The sequence below is a fragment of the Globicephala melas genome, chromosome 2, assembly GCF_963455315.2.
Source record: "Globicephala melas chromosome 2, mGloMel1.2, whole genome shotgun sequence".
NCBI classification, from domain to species: domain Eukaryota; kingdom Metazoa; phylum Chordata; class Mammalia; order Artiodactyla; family Delphinidae; genus Globicephala; species Globicephala melas.
In genome coordinates, this window is record NC_083315.2 from 69,562,803 (window position 1) to 69,587,607 (window position 24,805).

General features: G+C 37.4%; 1 protein-coding gene across 7 annotated transcripts in view; it reads left to right on the forward strand.

The window, feature by feature from the left end:
* CSNK1G1 (casein kinase 1 gamma 1) overlaps positions 1-24,805 on the forward strand; it is a 146,663-nt gene that overhangs the window by 23,051 nt on the left and 98,807 nt on the right. For 6 of the 7 annotated variants that reach the window (XM_060294142.1, XM_030878972.2, XM_060294146.1 and 3 more), the window contains exon 2: positions 16,536-16,935. In XM_060294142.1, coding sequence (XP_060150125.1) covers positions 16,755-16,935 — 181 coding nt within the window. In that variant the 5' untranslated portion in view covers positions 16,536-16,754. Of the gene's footprint in view, positions 1-16,535; positions 16,936-24,805 lie in introns of those variants that run through there. The other variant, XM_060294147.2, reaches the window with a different exon arrangement.

Here is a 24,805-nt window from a genome sequence, read left to right on the forward strand (position 1 = left end):
TTACAGATCACAGGCTGTAGGCGTGCACGCTTCAGTAGTTGTGGCACTTGGGCTCAGTAGTTGTGGCTCGTGGGCTCTAGAGCGCAGGCTCGGTAGTTGAGGCGCAGGGGCTTAATTGCTCTGTGGCATGTGGGATCTTCCCAGACTAGGGCTCGAACCCATGTCCCCTGCATTGGCAGATGGATGCTTAACTACTGCGCCACCAGGGAAGCCCTCTCATTATGATTTTGATTTGCATTTCCTTAATGGCTAATGATGTTGAGTGTATTTTCTAGTGCCTATTGGACATTTGTGTATCTTTATTGGTGAAATGTCTATACAAGTCCTTTGCCAATTTTTTTTTTTGTAGAGAGTTTCCATTTTATTTGTTTATGATTGGTCAGATTTTACATTTTAAGTAATTATTCATTACTTAAATTATTCATTAAATAATTATTCATTAAATGGAACTCTCCTCCTCAATCTGTCATATTTCCTAAGTGATTAGTGCACAGATTCACATAATAGTTCCTTCTCTGCCTTTCCTTGCTTTAAAGAAAAATTGTAGTAAAATATGTGTAACATGAATTTCCCCATTTTAACCATTCTTAAGTGTACAGTTCTATGACATTAAGTACATTTACAATGTTGTGCAACCATCACCACTATCTCCAAACTTTTTTATTTTCCTTAACTGAAACGATGTTGAACACGTTTGAAACATCCGTTCAGGTCCTTGCTTTTACTTCTTTTGGGTACATATCCAGAAGTGGAATTGCTGGATCCAATGGTAATTCTATGTTTAGCTCTTTTTCTTTTTATAAATTTATTTGGCTGCATTGGGTCTTAGTTGTGGCATGCGGGATCTTCGTTGTGGCATGCAGGATCTTTCATTGTGGTATGCAGGCTTCTCTAGTTGTAGTGCGCGGGCTTCTCTCTAGTTGTGGCCCGTGGGCTCCAGAGCTCGTAGGCTCAGTGGTTGGGGCACGAGGGCTCTCTAGTTGTGGTGTGTGGGCTCTAGGGCACTGGGCTCAGTTGGCATGTGAGGTCTTAGTTCCTTGACCAGGGATTGAACACAAGTCCCCTGCATTGGAAGGTGGATTCTTAACCACTGGACCACCAAGGAAGTCCCTATGTTTAGTTCTTTTGAGGACTCTACCTACTGTTTTCTACAACTGCTGAGGTTTTTCTTTTTTTTTGGCTGTGCCATGCCGCTTGCAGGATCTTAGTTCCCTGACCAGGGATCGAACCCATGCCCTAGGCAGTGAAAGTGCAGAGTACTAACCACTGGACCACCAGGGAATTCCCTGAGTTGTTTTAAATACATTCCTATAAGCAGTGCATAAGCAGGATTCCAGTTTCTCCACACCCTCACCAACACTTATTTTCCAGTGTTTGATTATAGCCATGCTGGTAGATGTGATGAGGTGTCTTGTGGTTTTTGATTTGCATTTTCCCAATGACCAGTGATGTTAAACATCTTTTCGTGTGCTTATTAGCCATTTGTATATCTTCTAAGAGTTATATAGTTTTAGCTCTTGTATTTAGGTCTTATATTAGGAAGTGTGACAATTACATTCTCACCAGCAACTTTCAAGCATTCTAATTTCTCTACATCTTCACCAAAATTTGTTATAGTGTGTCTGTGTGTGTGTAATTATAGCCATCCTAGTGGGTATAAGTGGTATCTTGTTTTGTTTTTCAAGGCTTTCCAAGATTGGATTTTGGCTATTTGTTGTCCCTTGCAATTGCATATTAATTAAAAAATTTTAGTGGTTACTCTGTGGTTTGCTATAACTAATCTAAGCCTACTTCCAAATAACACTGTACTGTTTCGTGGTTTATGCAGGTACCTTGTAACAGGATATTCAGTTCCTCCCTCCTTTCCCTTAAAACATTTCTGTGATTCATTCACTTATCCATAAAGTGTAATCACTTAATACATTGTTACTATTATTATTTTGAACCTATACTTATCTATTAGATCAATTAAGAAAAAGAATTTTTGTTTTACCTTCATTTATTCCTCTCTAGTGCTCTTTATGTAGTTTTTGACCTGTGTCATCTTTCTTCTCTCTGAAGAACTTCTTTAGACATTTCTTGCAAGGCACATGTGCTGACGATAAATTCCCTGTTTTTGTTTGTCTGACAAATTCTTTACTTCTCCTCTACTGAAAGATAATTTTATTGGATCCAGAATTCTAGGGTTTTTTTTTTAATACTTTAAATATTTCATCCTCTCCTTGCTTATAGAATTTATGAAAAAGAAATAATGTCTCCGACAACGGGCTTATACTCCTGGGCTTTTGCTTCCAGTAAGTTGGGATTTTCCCTGTCCTCCTCTCTCTCCAGTTTTCAGGGCAGTGATTTACCCTGTGATCTCAATTCTCTGATGGAGCTAAGAAGAGTTTTTGTTGTTTGGTTTTCTTGTGAGGACAGGAACAGTGACTTCCTTGCTCTTTACATGTCAGAGCAGAAAATGGTAATCTCTTTATGAATTTTAGGAACAGGTTTTCCTTTTCTGCAAAAATGGCCACTGGAATTTTTTTTAACATCTTTATTGGATTATAATTGTTTTACAACGTTGTGTTAGTTTTACTGTACAAGGAAGTGAATCAGCTATATGTATACATATATCCCCTCCCTCTTGAGACTCCCCCTCACCCTCCCCATGGCCAATGGAATTTTGACATGGATTGTATTGAATCTGTAGGTTGCTTTGAGTTGTAATCCTATCTTAACAATATTAAGATATCTTTTTATTTGTTTTGGTCTTCTTTAATTTCTTTCAGCAATTTTTTCCAGTTTTCAGTGTACAATTCTTATACCTCCTTAGATAAATTTATTCCTAAGTATATTTTTTGATGTTATTATAAATGGAATTGTTTTCTTAATTTCACTTTTAGATTGTTCATTGTGTGTAAGAATACAACTGATTTTTGTGCTGAATTTATTAACTCTAATAATTTGTGTGTGTCTATTCTTTTGGTTTTCCATATATAGGATAATATTATCTGTGAATAGAGATAATTTTATTCTTTCCAATTTGGATGGCTTTTTTTTTTTTTTTTTTTTTTGCCTAACTGCTTTGGCTAGAACTTCCAGTACAATGTTGAATGGAAGTGTCAAACAACAGCATCTTCGTCTTGTTCCTGTTCTCAAGGGGGGAAAGCTTTCAGTCTTTCACCATTGAGTTTGTTAACTGTGGGTTCTCAATAAAAGTCATTTTATCACGATGAAGGATTTCTCTTCTTTTTTTTTGGTTGCTTTGGGTCTTAGTTGTGGCGCGCGGGATCTTCATTGCATGCGCAGGATCTTGGTTGTGGCGCTCGGGCTTCTCTAGTTGTGACGCTTCTCTCCAGCTGTGGCACGCGGGTTCCAGAGCACGCAGGCTCAGTAACTGCAATGTGCGGGCTTAGTTGAGCTTAGTTGCTCTGCGGCATGTGGGATCTCAGTTCCCTGACCAGGGATCGAACCCACGTTCCCTACATTGGAGGCGGATTCTTAGCCGCTGGACCACCAGGGAAGTCCCAAGGATTTCTTTTCTATTCCTAGTTTGAATATTTTTTATCATGGTAGAGTGTTGGATTTTGTCAAATGCTTTTTTTGCATCAATAGAGATGATCATATGGTTTTTCTCCTTCATTCTATTAATGTGGTATATTATATTGATAGGTCTTCATTATTGACCCACCTGAGGTAAATCTCAGTTTTTCATAATGTGTAATCCTCTTAATATGCTGTTGGATTAGATTTGCTAGTATTTTGTTGAGGATTTTTGCATCTGTATCTGTAAGGGATATTGGTTTATAATTTTCTTGAATGTTTTTACCTGGTTTTGGTATTGAGGTAATGCTGACATCACACAGTGAGTTAGGGAGGGTTCTGTCCTATTCTGGATTTTGGGAGAGTTTGGGAAGGATTGATTATTCTTTAAATGTTTGGTAGAATTTACCAGTGAAGCCATGTGGTCCTGGGCTTTTCTTCTGGGGGAAGTGTTTTGTTTGTTTTTTTTCTTACGTGCCGTGCCACGCAGCTTGTGGGATCTTAGTTCCCAGACCAGGGGCTGAACCCGGGCCCTCAGCAGTGAAAGCACAGAGTCTTAATCACTGGACCTCCAGGAAATTCCCTGGTGGAAGTTGATTGTTGATTCAGTTTCTTGCTGCAGATTTTCCTTTTCTTCAGGAGTCAGTTTTGGTACCTTGTCTATTTATAGGACCATGTACACTTCATCTAGGTTATCTTACTTTTTGGTGTATAGTTGTTTATAGTATTCACTTATAATCCTTTTCATTTTTAAGGTCCATAGAATTGTCCCCAGTTTCATCTCTGGATTTTTTTAGTAGTTTGAGTCTTTTCTTTCTTTTTTTTTCTTAGTTTAGCTAAAGGTTTTTAAATTTTGTTCATATTTTCAAAGAATCAGCTTCTGGTTTTGTTGATTCTATCTTTTTTTTTTTAATTCTCTTTTATCTCCAGTTTAGTCTTTATTATTTCATTGCATCTGTTTGCTTTGGATTTAGCTTGCTCTTCTTTTTCTGCTTCTTTAAGGTGTACACTTAGGATACCGATTTGGGGTCTTTCTTGTTTAATGTACGCATTTATACCTATAAATTTACTTCTTAGCACTGCTTTCTCTATATCACGTAAGTTTCGGTATGTTGTGTTTTCATTTTAATTTGTCTCAAGGCATTTTCTAATTTCCATTGTGATTTTTTTCTTTGAACCATTGGTTGTTTAAGAGTATGTTGTTTAAGTACGGAGATTCCTTATAAAACTAAAAATAGAGCTACCATATGATGCTGCAATCCCACTCCTGGGCATATATCTGTAGAAAACCATAATTTGAAAAGATGCATGCACCCTAATGTTCACTGCAGCATTATTTACTGTAGCCAAAACATGGAAGCCACCTAAATGTCCATCAACATATGAATGGATAAAGAAGATTTGGTGTATATATATAAAAAACATTTATTATATATATATAATATATATATATACACTCATGCAATGGAATATTAGTCAGCCATTTGTAAGAATGAAATAATTCCATTTGCAGCAACATGGATGGACCTAGAGATTATCATACTAAGTGCATAAGCCAGACAGAGAAAGACAAATATCCTATGATAATCACTTATATGTGGACTCTTAAAAAAAAATACAAATGGACTTATATACATAACAGAAATACCCACAGACATAGAAAACAAACTTATGGTTACCAAAAGGGTAAGGGGGAGAGGGATAAATTAGGAGTTTGGGATTAACATATAAGCACTACTATATATAATATAGATAACCAACAAGGACCTACTGTATAGCACAGAGAACTATACTCAGTATTTTGTAATAACTTATGAGGGAAAAGAATCTGAAAAAGTATATATATATATACAGATATATAACTGAATCACTTCGCTATACATCGGAAACTAACACAACATTGTAAATCAAATGTACTTCAATAAGAAAATTAAATTAAATTTTAAAAAAAGAAAGAGTATGTTGTTCACTTTTTACATATTTGTGAATTTTCTAGTTTTTCTTCTGTTAATATCTACTTTCATTCTGTTATCATAAAAAATACTTCGTATGATTTCAGTCTTTTAAAATTTATGGGGACTTCCCTGGTGGTCCAGTGGTAAAGAATTCGCCTTACCATGCAGGGGACATGGGTTCGATCCTTGGTCAGGGAACTAAGATCCCACATGCTGTGGCACAACTAAGCTCATGCACCACAACTACTGAGCTCACATGTCTCAACTAGAGAGCCTGCATGCCACAAACTACAAGCCCACGCCCTCTGGAGCCTGCGCGCCACAACTAGAGAAGAGAAAGCCCGCATGCCGTGACCAAGAGCCCACGCACCACAATGAAAGATCCCACGTACCTCAATGAAGATCCTGCATGCTGCAACTGAGACCTAACGCAGCCAAAAATAAATAAGCAAATAATAAATAAATCTTTAAATAAAATTAAATTAAATTTAAATAAAATAAATAAAATAAAATTTATGGAGACTTGTGGCCTAACATCTCTCCTGGAGAATGTTCCATGTACACTTGAGAAAAATACGTATTCCGCTGTTTGTTCAGTGGGATGTTCTGTATATGTCTGTTAGGACTAGTTGGTTTATACTGCTGTGCAAATACTCTGTTTCCTTATTGATCTGTTGTCTGCTTGTTTTTTCATTATTGAAAGTGAAGTTTTGAACTCTGTTATTGTAAAAGTGTCAATTTCTCTCTCCAGTTCTATCAGGTTTTGCTTCATATTATTTTGTGACTTTGTTATTAGGTGTGTTTATGTTTGTAATTGCTATGTCATCTTGATGGATTGACCCTTTTGTCATTGTAACAATTTGTCTTTTGTAACACTTTGTCTTAAACTCTTATTTTGTGTGATGTTAGTATAGCCACCCTATTCCTCTTTTGGGTACTATTTGCATGGACTGCCTTTTTTCATCCTTTTACTTTTAAGCTATTGTATCTTTTTGATATAAATTAAGTGTGTAGATAGCATTTAGTTGGATTGGTTTTAATCTATTATACCAGTCTCTGCTATTTAATTGGAGAATTTAATTCATTTACATTTAAAGTAACTTATAAGTTGGGACTTGGTTCTGCTATTTACCTATTTGTTTTCTATTTGTCTTATATCTTTTTTGTTTCTCAGTTCCTTCATCACTGCCTTCTTTTGTGATTACAGTCATCCCTCAGTGTCTGCAGGTGATTGGTTCTAGGACCTGCCTTTGATTTATCAAAATCAGCAGATGCTCAAGTCCTTCAGTCAGACCTCCATATCCGCAGTTCTGCATCTGCAGATTCAACCAGCCATGGATTGTATAGTACTGTATGTGGTGAAAAAAATCCATGTATAAATGGACCTGTGCAGTTCAAACCTGTGTTTAAGGGTCAACTGTAGTTGATTTTGTCTAGTGTACTGTTGTTTTCTCTTTTTGTTTCTTTTTCTGTATATTTTGAAGTTATTTTCTTCGTGTTACTCTGGGGATTACAATTAACATCTTAACGTGATGCGAATCAAGTTTTAACTAATAGCAGCCTAGTTTTAGTAGTATACAAAAACTTTGCTCCTATACAGCTCTGTTCTCCCTGCACCCTATTTTGTTATTGTTAGTGTATCTTTATACCTTGTGTTCCTATTTACATAGATGTTTCTTTTTTTTTTTTTTTTTTTTGCGGTACGCGGGCCTCTCACCGTTGTGGCCTCTCCCGTTGTGGAGCACAGGCTCCGGACGCGTAGGCTCAGTGGCCATGGCTCACGGGCCCAGCAGCTCTGCAGCATTTGGGATCTTCCCGGACCGGGGCACGAACCCGTGTCCCCTGCATCAGCAGGCTGACTCTCAACCACTGCGCCACCAGGGAAACCGTAGTTTTAAACATATAGTTATTATGCTTTCTTATTTGAAATCATGTAAGCCAGAAAAAGAGGAGGTACAAGTTATTAATGCAATAATACTGGCTTGTATATGTACTTATGTAGCTATCTTTACTCTTTTATTTTTTAATTATTTTATTTATTTTTGGATGCATTGGGTCTTCGTTGTCACATGCAAACTTTCTCTAGTTGCAGTGAGTGGGAGCTACTCTTCGTTGCAGTACACAGGCTTCTCATTGTGGTGCCTTCTCTTCTTGCAGAGCATGGGCTCTAGGCGTGCAGGCTTCAGTAGTTGTGGGTCACGGGCTCCAGAGTGCAGGCTGAGTAGTTGTGGTGCACGGGCTTAGTTGCTCCGTGGCATGTGACATCTTCCTGGATCAGGGATTGAACCCATGTCCCCTGCATTGGCAGGCGGATTCTTAACCACCACGCCACCAGGGAAGTCCCAGCTATCTTTACTCTTGTTCTTTATTTCTTTGTATGACTTTGAATTGCTATCCGGTGTCCTCTAATTTCAATCTAAAGAACTCTCTTTCAGAGTCCTTATAGAGCAGGTGTACTAGTCACAAACACCCTCAGGTTTTGTTTATCTGGGAATGTCTTAGTTTTTCTTTCATTTTTGAAGAAAAATTTTGCTGGATGTAGAATTCTTGGTTGAGAAATTGGCTGTTAATCTTATGTAGGATCACTTGTAGGTGATAAGTCCCTTCTGTCTTGCTGCTTTCAGGGTTCTTTGTGTCTCATTAGATTGACTATAATGTGTCCTGGTGTTGATCTCTTTTAGTTCGTGCTGTTTGGAGTTAGTTGAGCTGCTTGGACGTGAAGATTCATGTTCATAAACTTTGGGAAGTTTGTAGCCATTATTTCTTCAAATATAATTTCTCTTTCTCTCCTCTCCCTCTGAGACTCCCATTATCCATTATGGTGGTATGCTGGATGGTGTTCTGCAGATTCCTTAGGCTCTGTTCATTTTTCTTCACTCATTTCCTGTCCCTCAGACTGAATAATTTGAATTCACTTACCTTCAGGTTTGTTGATTCCTTGTTTTTTCGTGCTCAAATCTGCTGTTGAACCCATTTAGTTAACTTTTTTTTTTCGCTGCATGCGGGTCTCTCACTGCCGTGGCCTCTCCCGCCGCGGAGCACAGGCCCTGGAGTCGCAGACCCAGTGGCCATGGCCCACGGGCTCAGCCGCTCCGCGGCATGTGGGATCCCCCCAGACCGAGGCACAAACCCGTGTCCCCCGCACCGGCAGGTGGACTCCCAACCACTGCGCCACCAGGGAAGCCCCTTTTTTTTTTTTTAATCTATTTTTGGCTGCGTTGGGTCTTCATTGCTGTGCGTGGGCTTTCTCTAGTTGCAGAGAGCAGGGGTTACTCTTCATTGTGGTGCAGGGGCTTCTCATTGTGGTGGCTTCTCTTGTTGCGGAGCATGGGCTCTATAGTTATTTTTTTTATTTTTTATTTTTTGTGGTACACGGGCCTCTCACTGTTGTGGCCTCTCCCGTTGCAGAGCTCAGGCTCCGGATGCGCAGGCTCAGCGGCCATGGGTCACGGGCCCAGCCGCTCCGCGGCATGTGGGATCTTCCTGGACTGCGGCACGAACCAGTGTCCCCTGCATTGGCAGGCGGACTCTCAACCACCGCGCCACCAGGGAAGCCCTATAGTTAATTTTTAATTTCAGTTACTATATTATTTAGCTCCAGAAGTTCAATTTAATTTCTTCTTTTGCTTTAATTTTTTATTGAAGTACAGTTGGTTTACAATGTTTTGTTAATTTCTGCTGTACAGCAAAGTGATTCAGTTATACATATGTATATGTTCTTTTGTTTTTTTGATAGATCTTTACTGGAGTATAATTGCTTCACAATACTGTGTTAGTTTCTGTTGTACACCAAAGTGAATCAGCCGTATGAATACATATATCCCCATATGCCCTCCCTCTGGAGCCTCCCTCCCATCCTTCCTGTCCCACCTCTCTAGGTCATCACAAAGCACCAAGCTGATCTCCCTGTGCTGTGCTGCTGCTTCCCACTAGCTATCTATTTTACATTCAGTAGTGTATATATGTCAATGCTACTCTCACTTCACTCCAACTTCCCCCTCCCACCCCATGTCCTCTAGTCCATTCTCTATGTCTACATCTTTATTCCTGCCCTGCAGCTAGGTTCATCAGTACCATTTTTTTTTAAGATTCCATATATGTGCATTCACATATGGTATTTGTTTTTCTCTTTCTGACTTACTTCACTCTGTATGACAGACTCTAGGTCCATCCACCTCACTACAAATAACTCAATTTCATTTTTTATGGCTGAGTAATATTCCATTGTATATATGTGCCACATCTTCTTTACCCATTCATCTGTTGATGGACATTTAGGTTGGTTCCATGTCCTGGCTACTGTAAATAGTGCTGCAATGAACATTGTGGTACATGACTCATTTTGAATTATGGTTTTCTCAGGGTACATGCCCAGTAGTGGGATTGCTGGGTCATATGATAGTTCTATTTTTAGTTTTTTAAGGAACTGCCATACTGTTTTCCATAGTGGTTGTGTTAATTTACATTCCCACCAACAGTGCAGGAGGGTTCACTTTTCACCACACCCTTTCCAGCATTTATTGTTTCTAGATTTTTTGATAGTGGCCATCCTGATTGGCATGAGGTGATACCTCATTGTAGTTTTGAGTTGCTTTTCTCTAATAATTAGTGATGTTGAACATCTTTACATGATGTGCCTCTTGGCCATCTGTATGTCTTCCTTGGTGAAATGTCTGTTTAGGTCTTCTGCCCATTTTTTAACTGGATTGTGTGTTTTGTTGATATTGACTTCCATGAGCTGTTTGTATATTTTGGAGATTAATCCTTTGTTGTTTCATTTGCAAGTATTTTCTCCCATTTTGAGGGTTGTCTTTTTGTTTATGAGTTCTTTTGCTGTGCAAAAGCTTTTAAGTTTAATTAAGTCTCAGTTGTTTATTTTTGTTTTTATTTCCATTACTGTAGGAGGTGGGTCAAAAAGATCTTGCTGTGGTTTATGTCAAAGAGTAGTTTTCCTATGTTTTCCTCTAAGAGTTTTATAGTGTCTGGTCTTACATTTAGGTCTTTAATCCATTTAGAGTTTATTTTTGTGTATGGTGTTAGGTAGTGTTCTAATTTCATTCTTTTACATGTAGCTGTCCACTTTTCCCAGCACCACTTATTGAAGAAGCTGTTTGTTCTCCACTGTATGTCTTGCCTCCTTTGTCATAAATTAGGTGCCCATATGTGTGTGGGTTTTTCTCTGGGCATTCTATCCTGTACCATTGATCTATATTTCTGTTTTTGTGCCACTACCATACTGTCTTGATTACTGTGGTATAGTTTGAAGTCAGGGAGCCTGATTCCTCCAACTCTTGTTTTTCTTTCTCAAGGTTGCTTTGGCTATTCGGGGTCTTTTGTGTTTCCATATGAATTGTAAAATTTTTTGTTCTAATTCTGTGAAGAATGCCATTGGTACTTTGATAGGAATTGCATTGAATCTGTAGATTTCTTTGGGTAGTGCAGTCATTTTCACAGTATTGTTTCTTCCAGTTCAAGAACATGGTATATTTCTCCATCTGTTTATGTCATCTTTGATTTCTTTCAGCAGTGCTTTAAAGTTTTCTGAGTACAAGTCTTTCACCTACTTAGGCAAGTTTATTTCTACGTATTTTATTCTTTTTGTTTCAGTGGTAAATGGGAGTGCTTCCTTAACTTCTCTTTCTGATTTTTCGTTGTTGGTGTATAGGAATGTCAAAGATTTCTGTGCATTAATTTTGTATCCTGCAACCTTACCAAATTCATTAATTAGTTGTAGTAGTTTTCTGGTGGCATCTTTAGGATTTTCTATGTATAATATCATGTCATCTGCAAACAGTGACAGTTTTACTTTTTCTTTTCCAATTTGTATTCCTTTTATTTCTTTTTCTTCTCTGATTGCCGTGGCTAGGACTTCCAAAACTATGTTGAATAATAGTGGTGAGAGTGGACATCCTTGTCTTCTTCCTGATCTTAGTGGAAATGCTTTCAGTTTTTCACCATTGAGTATGATGCTTGCTGTGGGTTTGTCATATATGGCCTTTAAATTATGTTGAGGTAGCTTCCCTCTATGCTCATTTTCTGGAGAGTTTTTAATCATAAATGGATGTTGAATTTTGTCAAAAGCCTTTTCTGCATCTACTGAGATGATCATATGGTTTTTAATCCTTAATTTGTTAATGTGGTGTATCACATTGATAGATTTGCGTATACTGAAGAATCCTTGCATCCCCTTGATAAATCCCGCTTGATTGTGGTGTATCCTTTTAATGTGCGGTTGCATTCTGTTTGCTAGTATTTTGTTCAGGATTTTTGCATCTATGTTCATCATTGATATTGGTCTGTAATTTTCTTTTTTTGTGATATCTTTGTCTGGTTTTGGTATCAGGGTGATGGTTGGTTCATAGAATGAATTTGGGAGTGTTTCTCCCTCTGCAGTTTTTTGGAAGAGTTTGAGAAGGATGAGTGTTAGCTCTTCTCTAAATGTTTGGTAGAATTCGCCTGTGAAGCCATCTTGTCCTGGACTTTTGTTGGAAGATAATTTTTTTTTTTTTTTTTTTTTTTTTTTTGGTGTTACGCGGGCCTCTCACTGTTGTGGCCTCTCCCATTGCGGAGCACAGGCTCCAGACGCACAGGCTCAGCAGCCATGGCTCACGGGCCTAGCCGCTCCGTGGCATGTGGGATCTTCCTGGACCGGGGCACGAACCTGTGTCCCCTGCATTGGCAGACTGACTCTCAATCACTGTGCCACCAGGGAAGCCCTTGTTGGAAGATTTTTAATTATGGTTTCAATTTCATTACTTGTGATAGGTCTGTTTATATATTTTTTTCTTCCTGGTTCAGTCTTGGAAGGTTATGCCTTTCCAAAATTTTGTCCAATTCTTCATGGTTGTCCATTTTATTGGCATATAGTTGTTTATAGTAGTCTCATAATCCTTTGTATTTCTTCAATGTCAGTTGTGATTTCTCCTTTTTCATTTCTAATTTTATTTATTTGCGTCCTCTCCCTTTTTTTCTTTTTGAGTCTGGCTAAGCATTTATCAATTTGGTTTATCTTCTCAAAGAACCAGGTTTTAGTTTTATTGATCTTTGCTATTGTTTTCTTTGTTTCTATTTCATTTATTTCTGCTCTGATCTTTATGATTTCTTTCCTTCTACTGACTTTGGGTTTTCTTTGTTCTTTTCTCTCTAGTTGTTTTAAGTGTATGGTTAGATTGTTTATGTGAGATTTTTCTTTTTTCTCGAGGTGAGATTGAATTGCTATAAACTTCCCTCTTAGAACTGCTTTTGCTGCATCCCGTAGGTTTTGGGTTGTCGTGTCTTCATTGTCATTTTTTTCTATGTTTTTTCTTTTTTAGCGGTACATGGGCCTCTCACTGTTGTGGCCTCTCCCGTTGTGGAGCACAGGCTCTGGTCGTGCAGGCTTAGCGGCCATGGCTTATGGGCCCAGCCACTCCGCAGCATGTGGGATCTTCCCGGACCAGGGCACGAACCTGTGTCCCCTGCATCAGCAGGCGGACTCTCAACCACTGCGCCACCAGGGAAGCCCCTGTCATATTTTAAAAATACCTTTTCTTTAATTCAGGCATGCCTAGAGTGGTAGAAACTACTAGAATTAGGCTTTTTAAGAAACTTGCTGGTATGACTCTAAAAATTCAAATACATATGCATTGTAACATTAACATGTTTAATGAGATCTAAGTGATTGCTGAATAGTTTATTCCCCAGAAAAACAAACATCTGCTTACTGCATTTATATAATTTTATATAATATAAACATATAGTTTATCTTTTACTGCTGTCCTTAGAAGCCATTTTTTTAAAATAAGGTTAAAGTATAACATAATTGTTACCTTGGGTGTTCCATTTCACCTGGTTCTTGAGCTAACTTTTTCATATGTTATTTGCTAGTAACTGTAAATAAACCATTTAATATCCTTGTGAAATGGAAATTCTAAGTAGCCTATGTCTTAACACTAATGAATTTAAATGAAATAATACCAGCTTCTTGCTAGATGAATTCTAGGAGTTCTTAGGGTTATTTAGGGTTCTCCTTACTTTTACATATTATTTTGTATAAATATTAGGTTATGTTGCTAGGAATCTGTCTTCTATTATTCAAGATCATAATTATTACTCAGTACTTATTAAGTACCAATTATATGCAAGAAACTAAAAGAGATGTGACAAGATCCCTAACTTCAAGGGCTTATAATCCAATTGAATATTAGAATACATATCAATATAATCTGATATATGGTAAGTAGCAAATGGTGGTATAGATAGTGGTGCTCCAAGCATTAATGATGAATTGATTATAAAAGGTTTCACAAAGGATGTAAGATATGAGTCAGGCCTTAAATAAGACAAGACTTAAGAGACCATTTTAGGTATAAGAGCTTAGGGTGGATGTTCCTTTGCTTTATGTAGTAGCTTTAATACATGAATTTATTTAGGGAGTTGATATTGAAGGGACTCAAGTGACAAGCTAAAGAGTTTGTAATTGGGAAGTAGGAAATAGTTTTGAGCAGCGAGTGGTGAAAAAGAAATAGGATTTTAAAAAATTTAATCATTCAATTTGATTTCTCTAATGAGAGGTGCCACATAAAGTAGTATTGAATATATTTCATCTTTCATAGTTACAAATTAAATTGTGCTAATGTCTCATGAATAGATTACAACATTGATAAGTGTGTTTACCATGTTTGTGGGAGGTAAAATGATTGTTCTAATCTACAAGCAGATGTTTAAAAAAAAGAAACATCCTTTTCCCAGCTGAATACGGTTGTTGGCTTTCGGCAGTTTTCTAACCTGGCAAGTACTACTGTATGTTTTTTGAATACATACATGCAAGTATACTTGGATATGAGGGCTGTGAGTGATTACTGAACCTGATGTTACATGAGTCTAAGTGCAATGGAGAAAGCTAATGACAAACATTATAAAAATAATTTCCTTTTGTTAGGAAAGAAGTGAACACAATGAAAAATATGAAGAGCAATAGACAAGGTAGTACAGATTTTCAAATCTTATAAATAAGACTATTATACTAATGATAACTGATGAAACTTTAGGAGTTAGTTCAATGCTCAAAATTGTCTGGATAGGCTAAGACACCCTTTACCTGTTCTCAAAAAAATATATGATATAAAGGAAGAAAGTATAGCCTGACAGTTTATCATCTATAGACACACTACCACCTGTTAAGATGGACTATCTAAATAAAACATCTTAAATTTCATTTCTTTCTTTTTTTTTTTTGAAGGGGGGGTGTGCACTGCGTGTATTGTGGGATCTTAGTTCCCTGACCAGGGATTGAACCCGCACCCTTGGCAGTGAAAGCGTGGAGTCCCAACCACTGGACAGCCAGAGAATTCCCTACTTCTCTTTCTTTACTCACATTGTTTGAGGGACTTTGGGTAGACAACAAAGATAATTGAAGGATATTAGATGAAATTATAATAAGAGAAAGAGTGAGGAGAAATATAAATTCATAATGTTGTTCATGTAGGAAATCCAGTAATTACTGACCTATTCTTACCACCCTGAGTTTTTACTTTAACAGAATATACATTTTGAATGTAGATGTATAATTTCCTGAATTCAGGGAAATGTATTTTATTTTTTTTAATTTTTTTATTTTTAAATAAATGTATTTATTTTTGTCTGCGTTGGGTCTTTGTTTCTGTGCGAGGGCTTTCTCCAGTTGTGGCGAGCGGAGGCCACTCTTCATCATGGTGCGCGGGCCTCTCACTGTCACGGCCTCTCCCGTTATGGAGCACAGGCTCCAGACGCGCAGGCTCAGTAGTTGTGGCTCACGGGCTTAGTTGCTCCGCGGCATGTGGGATCTTCCCAGACCAGGGCTCGAACCCGTGTCCCCTGCATTGGCAGGCAGATTCTTAACCACTGCGCCACCAGGGAAGCCCACAGGGAAATGTATTTTAATGATGATTAGCTTTACGGAAGCCTAAAGTCATTATGCAGTTTTAATAATGCAAAGAAAGCAGACAGAAAAGATGAAAATAAACAGTTAACTACTATAATGAAGTAAACAGAGTATGTTCTTGGATTATGTGCCCATTTGTACATTCAGCTCACACGTATGTGCCTGTTCCTGTACTAGGGAATTAAAGGTGTCCGTAAGAAGCTTACAGTCTGGACATATTTGCTTTCTTGTATACACGCAATAGTAACCAAGCAGTTCTAATTCTCTTCTTCCTTAAAATTTTAAGGGAAATCTTCAGTGAAAGTGAAACAAAAGTATGGTTTAGTCTGTGATTGGTGGTAACAGAATATTTTTTTGTTAAGGATACTCACCTAGATTATCAAAAATAGCATCAAAATTATCTCATTGTAAACTTTGTCTTGGGCTTAGTCCTAAATTGAGAAACTGGAGAATTCTGGTAGGGATGAGTTTTGTTTAAGATTTTTTGTTCTTCAGATTTATTCTCACTTTGGGGTTGTGCAAAGGACCTGCTTCAGGCACTCTGTCATTGTGTACTCAGCCCACAGTGAAAACTAGACCAAAAGTTGAGCTTTCCCAACCTTTAGTCTAGTACTACTTTGTACCACTAGGGTTTTGGAAAGGCCTTCATAGAAGTAGTCTGTGTCAATCCGTAACTTGTTTTGGATTTCGTGATTGCTGTCAGTGCTTGATAAATGGTGGGGATGGAGGAGGGGGACAGTGAGTAGTGAGTAGCTTGTTTCTGATAGGTTCTGTCCAAATTGAGGGGAAGAGCTTTTAATTGGCCTCAGTTTATTTAACTTGGCTGAACCCCACCATATCTTTGTTAGCCAGTGATGAAAAAGCCAACAAATAGCTTTCTTTTAAGTCATATGTACAACACTAGAAGAAAGCATTTTATGTTAAAGTGTTCTGTGTTCCATTAACTGCCCTGGTCTGTAGCGTACTGAGCCTATGTTACCAGATGAATTACTAGTCCAGATGGCTAAACTGTTGGAGGATGTAAAACCAAAATCCATTTCAGGAAGCTGTCCACTTTGCTCAGTTTTGGATAGAGTCCATTCTAATTAGTGGTAACTCTTAATTTGTTTTAAAATATAATTTTTAACTGTATGCTTTCTTGATTTTTTACCTAGGTTACACAATATCCTCCGATGCTTGAGACCTACAGACTACGTGTCCTACCAGAACTAATCAATGGTTTTTCATCTCCTGGAGATAAATTAGAAACATAAACATGGTGCCAAAAGAACTCCTTACCTTACTCTAACTCCAGTTTATTCGGACGTACTTTTGTATTGAAGAGAGGTATACAAATTAAGGATACCTGTGCAGAGACTCTGTCGTGTAGGATCATGGACCATCCTAGTAGGGAAAAGGATGAAAGACAACGGACAACTAAACCCATGGCACAAAGGAGTGGACACTGTTCCCGACCATCTGGCTCCTCAACATCCTCTGGGGTTCTTATGGTGGGACCCAACTTCAGGGTTGGCAAGAAGATAGGGTGTGGGAACTTTGGAGAGCTCAGATTAGGTAAGAACTTGGTTATATTATTGGCTTAGCCTAACAAGAACAACAGCAGCTATAATAAGCTTTGGTGCATTTCAAGACCAGCAGTTTATAATCTTATGAGAAGTTCTTATAATGAGGACCTATTGTTAAAAGAACTGAAGAATTTGTGAAGGAGACTATAGTCATTATCAGGTATAATTGTTATCCAGGGTTCATCCCTCATTGTGTGTGATAGGATTTTAGATTTTCCACCGGTTCTGAGATTTTGTGATGTAGGGAGATCTACATACAGATATCAGTAAAACGAAGATTCTGATTTAGTTGGTTGGAGAGTAGAGCCCTGTATACTGTCTTTTTAACAAACTCCCAGTTGATTAAGATGCTGTTGGTCCTTGAACCACACTTTGAGAAGGGATTAAGGCCTTGTTTTAATTCAGAATCTACCCTTAGTAAGGGAAGAGTCAGTACTTACTCTGTAATATCCATACTTAGTCTGCAAGGAGATACATCAGTATTTAGAGAGGTTTTCCAACTGATACCATGTTTGCATTCCTTCCCGGAAGTCCCAACATCAGGATTGAGCTAGAACTCCAGGGAGAAACTTTGCAATTTTTATTACCCAACCAAGGAAAGGATTTTTTATTTCAGGTATTGGTTTATGAGTGAGATGATGAATAATGATAAAATGAACCAGTTTGAAGACGTGAAATTGGGAAGAAGGTACATTGGGTATTTAGAAACTTTTTATGGCCCTCCCTAGGTGAATGGGGAAGAGAAAATGAAGGATCTTGTGAATATGTGAAGTTGGTCACCAATCTGTATTGGTGCAGATTGTGACAAGGTCCTTTTTTAAGCTAAAGTGTTTTCTTATTTTTCATAGCTGTTGAGACTATGTAGTATTATGAAGACCCATCGTAAGAGGCTTTGCCCTTTGAGGAAGTGGGAGCGTGGGAGTATAAGATGATTATTTTTGATTACCTCTGCTACTTCTCATGATTTTTCCAAAGGAGATCGAAAAAATCTTACCTCTCATCCCCCCATAAAGAGATTCAGGGAAACATCACTGTACTAGCCAGAGATCACTGGGTGTAGAATTGAATCTAGGGATGCTGAGAATGAATTTATTTTTACCACTAGAAGGCTGGGAGCCTGGAATTTTAAGACCTGACTAGGATAATGAAAGGCTTTTATATTTAGTGATGTGTTCATGTTCTGGTTAGTAAAGCCAGCAGATGCTACTGAAAATAGGAGTAAGATGTGTAATTTCACACTGCTTGAGTTCCTACCAACTACTGAGTTGCTTTAGTAGCTAGTTTTGTGACTATACATTTATATAGTGGATTGACTTTGCTCTAACATCACAGTAGTACTTGAATTAAATAGATTATGACAAACATCCACAAAATTACTGAGGCAGTTTATAATGCCTATAAATTCATGCTTTCTCAAAACATCATAAAATTGTTTAATTTCTAAAAAGATGAAGAAAAATCCTGGTCAATGAAAACTGCAAATGTATTTAATTACTTAAGTCTAGATTTGTATTATATGATCTTGACGTTTACACAGGAATGGAAAAATCTATTCAGGTAGAAGGATAGCTCATGTATATTTTCAGAGTGGTAAAGTGTTGTGTTTTATTTCCTCTAACGAATCTAGGGTGAATATGATGGATCCCATTTTGACTTGCATTGTAGTCAGTAGAAAGAACTTGTCTCTCTTTTCAAGTGGTTTTATTCTTGTGTGCTGATGAGGTTTTCATTAGCCCTGGGACCGTTATTGTTAGGGCATTGTATCTAGGAGTACTTTTTATCAACAGAAACCAGAAAAGTAACTTTCAGAATCATTTGATGTCTCCTGACAACAGGGTGTGCTGTATACCCCATTCCATTGTCCTCTTGCTATGGTATTAGGAAGTAGAAGATTGTGCAGACAACAGGAGGTGAAAACTGGAAAATTCCAAACTCAAGGCAGGAGCAGATAGGCCTCCACCCAGGCTGCCATTACAACGCTGTGCTTTCTTCTCCAAACTCATTTCTTTCTCTAGCTACCTGTCTCTTCTGTCCCTCAAATAGCCAAGTGCATTTGTGCCTCAGAGCTTTTACACCTACAATTCCTTCTGCTTGAAGGATTCTTTCTTCAAACTTTTGCTTCGCTGGTTGCTTTTCATCCCTTGGGCCTCAACTTTCATGTTACTGTCTCAGAGAAACCTTCTGTGACTTCTTTCCCACCTCCATTTAAAATAGCACATTACTCCCCTAGCCACATTCTGTCTCATCAAACTGCTTTGTTTTATTCATCACATTGATCACTGTCTGACATTGTTTTATGTATTTGTTTACCTGTTAATTGTCTCTCCTTACTCCAGTATAAGCCCCTTGGAGGGCAGGGATTCTATCTGTATTATTTGCTGATGTTATTTGTGGGCTGGATGGATAGATAGCCAGATGAGTAGGAAGAGGGGAGAAAAAAAATACATGGGCTCCTTTGGGTTCCTGGTATGTGGGGGTCGTGGTAGGTAGTGGCATTACTGCTTCAATAGACTCCTGAATTCCAGACAGAGAGCCAAAAAAGAAAAGGGATGATTAGTGTATTTTGGCTCTATGTAAATCTGTTTCCACCTCATCATCCATTTAACAAACACTTCTTGAATATTTACTGTCTTGCTAGACTTGGGAAGGATACAAAGAATTACAAGATGTACTTAAGAATCTCACAGTATCAGGTGGTGGGGAGATAAATAAGGAGTATGGGGTTGACAGGTACACACCACTATGTATAAAATAGATAACCAACAAGGACCTACTGTATAGTACAGGGAACTGTAGTCAATATCTTGTAGTAACCTATAAAGGAAAAGAATCTGAAAAATATATATGTGTATGTATAACTGAATCAGTTCGCTATATACCTGAAACAAACACAATATTATAAATCAACTAAAATTTTAAAAAAAAGAATCTCACAGTCTAATGACAGAAAAAGAAAAACAAATTACAACATAAAGTGATAAGTATTGTAATAGAGTGTATAAAAACTACACTGGCAGAGAAGGTTAATGAAGGTTTCACAGAGGAGCGTGGTTTGATTGAGAGTAGTACGGGACTTCACTGGCGAGCACAAGGAAGAAGGACTGTCCAACAGCAGGATGCACAAACACTATGTGTTGTAAAATTGTTTAGCATATTGTCAGAGCAGCAACTAGTTATACACGGCTGAGTTATGGGGTGTGAAGTGAAAGAAGAGTAATAGATGAGGCTATTAGATACGTTGGGAGCAGATTGTGAAGTGTTTGCTTGGTATTAAAGCATTTGGACTTTATCCTGTAGGCCGTGGAGTAGAATCCTCAAGGGTTTTACAACAGAAGAGTGACATTATCTGGTTTGTATTCTAGAAAGATAATTCTCAGTATAAGATTAGATCAGATAATAAAGAGGTTGACATCGTGTGGATTTTTGTTCTAATTGTACTTGTCACATTGTGTCATGTTCCTCCGTCTCTCTACCTCAAGATATGCTTGATGGTAGTAATTTGCTTTATTAATCTCATATTTATTCGTATTCTTAGTTCCTTTTACTGTGTATGGCATATAATGGGTACCCTAAGTAGTCCAGGTCAGAAGTGGCCAGGCCTGCCTTAGCTCTGAAAATGGCAGTGAGATGTAGAGGAAGGGATGAATTAGGGAGAAATTTCAGAAGGAGACCTTAGGCAGGATTTGGTTACCAGTTATTTTGCCAGCGTGGGAAGACCAAGTGAATGAGGAAACCTTTAATAGAGCTAAGAAACATGGGATTAGAGTAGGCGATGGGGAAGGCAAGTAAGTTAGACTTTGAGAATATATTGACTTTGAGGATTATGTAGCACATATGCAGAAATGTGACTCTGAGACTTAGAAAAATTAGACTTCAGCTGGGATTAAGAAATCATTACCATGTAGGTGTTAATGAGCATGCAATCATCAGTGATGATATGATGCTTGTGGACCTTGTGTGAGTGAGGAGAGAAAGAGGGTGCATTTAAAGGATGCTGGAAGAGGAAGAGCCTCAAGAGTAGAGAAGTCGAAAAGTCAAGACAAGAGTTTCTAGAGGGGTGGGGTGTTAAGCACAGCCTGTGCCCTAAGGCTAAACAGGAAGCTGATTATTATAGCCTTTGGTCTTTTACTTCTGTTTATATATTTCTGAGATGATTCCTTTTTTCCTTCCTTTTTGTTCTTCGTTTATTTTAATGAATACCTGTATTTTGTAACCAGGGGAAAAATAGCAATAAACATATCCTTTAAAGGAATGCTTTTAAAAAGAAAACATGCTGTTGCCCAAAGTTTTTTAAAATTTTTTCTTAAAAGTATCTCCAAAGATAATTACTAATTTTGTTTAATTAATTTAATTTTCCAGAATAACAAATATGGATCAGGACATATTTTAGAAATGCAATCAAACTGTGCTGTAAACTTGCTTTTATCACTTAATACAGCATGAATTTCTATTGTTTCAGCTTAAATATAGATCATTTTTAATGTCTGTATGTAGAAATTTATTAGCTAGTCTTAATACACATATAAATTATTTCTGTTTTTTAATTATAAGTAATACTATCTGAACATCCTTGTAGATACTTGTAATAAATACATCCTTGTAGTAGTCTAAGCTTGGTTGATTATTTTCTTAGGATAAATCCTGGAAGTATACTTTCTGTGTCAAAGATACATACATATTTGTGATTTTCTTACACATTGTCAATTTGCCCTCCAGAAAGATGGTTTTCCTTTACTTTCTGTGTGAGCCTGTGTGTGTGTGTGTGTGTGTGTGTGTGTGTGTGTGTGTGTGTGTTTGTGTTTCTCCTTCAAAAACCTTGAACATTATCGAGAATCTTTTCATCTATGCTAGTCTGATAGGGGAAAATGGTATCTTGTTAAATGTGTATGTGTTCATGGGTGAAGTTAAACATCTTTACACATTTATTTATATTTCTTCTTTTAAGAGTTGCTTGTTTGTGGCCTTTGCATATTTTTCAATGGAAAGATTATTTCTGTGGCATCTTACCTATGTATATTGCCTCAATAGAAAGGGGAATTTTGAAGATTTGAGAAAGGAAGATTGATGAAGGATGATCGTGGATAAAAGGTAGGAGGACACAATGGAGTGGAAACAGATCTGCAGGTTGTTTTTTCTTTCTCACCGCTGTGGCCTCTCCCGCTGCAGAGCAGCAGGCTCCGGACGCTCAGACTCAGCAGCCATGGCTCACGGGCGCAGCCACTCCGCGGCATGTGGGATCTTCCCGGACCGGGGCACGAACCCGTGTCCCCTGCATCAGCAGGGGAACTCTCAACCACTGTGCCACCAGGGAAGCCCTTTGTTTTTCCTTTTTTTTTTTTTTTAATTAAAGTTTTGAGTCTCCTGAATCAGGCCTGGAAAGAATCATGTAAACATTAAGATAAAAATGATTCTATTCCTCCAGAATTTAGAAAATATGTATCCCTAGTCTACAAATAACAGCTTTTTTTCCTTCTTAGTTGCAAGAATAAGTAGATAGGTGATTTCATATCCTAACAAGTATGTGCCTATGTTTATGGGAGACCATTTAGACTAAACAATCTTGCATATAAATTTTAATAATTTGTATACTGTCTTTGTGAAATAGTATCTTGTTAGAGAATGTTTTTACTTACACATAAGAAAATGGAGGCACAAAGAATTGACCTTTTTGTTCTCTTCCATCTTTGGTATCTGGTGAAATATGTAAAAGTACATTAGAACAGAAGGATGTTTCTGACAAAGGTAAATTGTGTAAGGGTATCAGCTTGTCCTGTGACACATTCCTCCCTTGCTTCTAAAATAAGACACTTATTTCTATGACTAAAGTAGAGTGTACATGACAACTTCTCTGCATATTGTTCTTTCCATATCTGAATTACTTAAGTATCACTAATGAACTTAAATTGGGACTTACAACTTCAGCTCTTACCAGCCAGTTCTGTTTCTGGCAGTTGTGATAATTAACAGTTTACAGTTGCATATTATATAAAGCAATTGGTTTCATATTACATCCCACAAAGTCTTGGAGCCCTTGATTTCCTACTTCAAGAGAATGGGAAAGGAAAAGTGAGCAGGCAGGACTCTCTCTTACCTTTATATTGAGTTTTCAGCAAGATTTTGTTTAAAAGGTATGGGTCTGTTGTGTTAAAATTTTTTGAAAAGCATTCATCTGAAAGAATATAGGCTTAAGATAAAATAAGATTTAAAAGTGTTTCTTCTCTAGTAGAAAGTGAAAGCATTGTAAAATCAAATGTTTACTTTTTTATTAATAGTTTCATAGGAAATCTTAGCATTTTGAACAAATGAAACTCAATCTGTATCAGCCAAAAATCAAGCCAGTCAGCGAAACAAAAAAACTGATACAAAGTTGGCCCTCCACATCCACAGGTTCTTCACCTCTGGGTTCAAGCAACCAGGGGTGGAAAACACTCTGGGGAAAAATAGTCCCATAAAGTTCCAAAAAGCAAAACTTAAATTTGCCCTATTACAGGTGACTCTTCACATAGGATTTACATTGTATTTATAATTATTTAGCTAGCATTTACACTGTACTAGGTGTTATAAGTAATCTAGAGATCTAGATCTAGTATACAGAGGATATTCCTAGGTTATATGCAAATAATACGCCATTTTGTAAAGGGACCTTGAGCGTACGCAGCCACAGACTTTGGTATCCATGGGGGTCCTGGAACCAGTCCTCCACAGAGAGTAAGGGGCTACTGTATTGTGCTTTTATAACATTGTTAAAGTTTCCCTATAAATTTGCAAATGTTGGGGGGGGTCTGTGGATGGAACAAACTAAAAACAAGTTTTAGAAGTCGTGTCATTACTTTCTGCCTCAAGTGGTTAAAAGTAAGAGCCCTGAGTCAGATTTCCTCTCCAAGTTTCATTTTTTTTCCTCCGTAAGAGGAGGGTAATAATAATATCTATCTTACAGATTTGTTGTAGAGATAAAATTTAGATAATGCATATAATCACCTAAGACAGTGATTGACAGATAGTGAGCACTTGGTTTGTATACATAATACAAAACATTGTTTAAATTTTTGTTTTATTTTTTTCCAACTTGTATGAAGAAAAATTTCAAAATTTTACAAAAAACTAAAATGGATAGGATGGTGAGGATCCATAATAACACCTAGATTTACCAGTTGTTAATATTTTGTCCCATGTACTTTACCTCTTTGGAGATATGTATGTGTGTACATTTGTTTATGTGTTGTAGTAAGTTGTAAGACTGATAAAACATATTTTTCTCCCCCTCAGAAGGGGATACTTAGGTTCCTGCTTCATAGATATGTAACGAATTATATCATTTGTTTTCTGTAGTATGTTGTGGAGGGATTCAATTTAAATTATGATCCCAGAAATAATGTATTTTAACTTTCTTGGAAAACTACAAATGAATGTAAAGTTATTGTTCCTAATAGTATTGTAGTTTAAATTTCTTTTGGAATTGCATCCTGTTGGTTCTAACTCAAGCACAGTTTGCTGAGGTTAAACAGCTTTAACAGATGTTGAGGAAGAATTCTTTTTGTCAGTAGCATAATCCACCAAAAAATGGTAGGAGCAAATAGTTTTAACCACATTCGCTGATGCACAGACTGTGTCATGTTAATATGGTAACTTTAGAAGTATCACAGATATGATAACTTGCAGGATTATGCATTGACATCTTGGCTAGTTAATCAGGAGAACTTAACAGTAAAATTTTCAGGATTGCTAAACCAGTTTGGAATTGTTCAGCAGGAGTACAAAACTAGGACGATTAAGGATTTAATTATGAAGAGAGTTCAGACTCAATATTTATGTGATGATCATGCATCCTAAGGAGAAAACTGTCTGAACTTATGGCCATA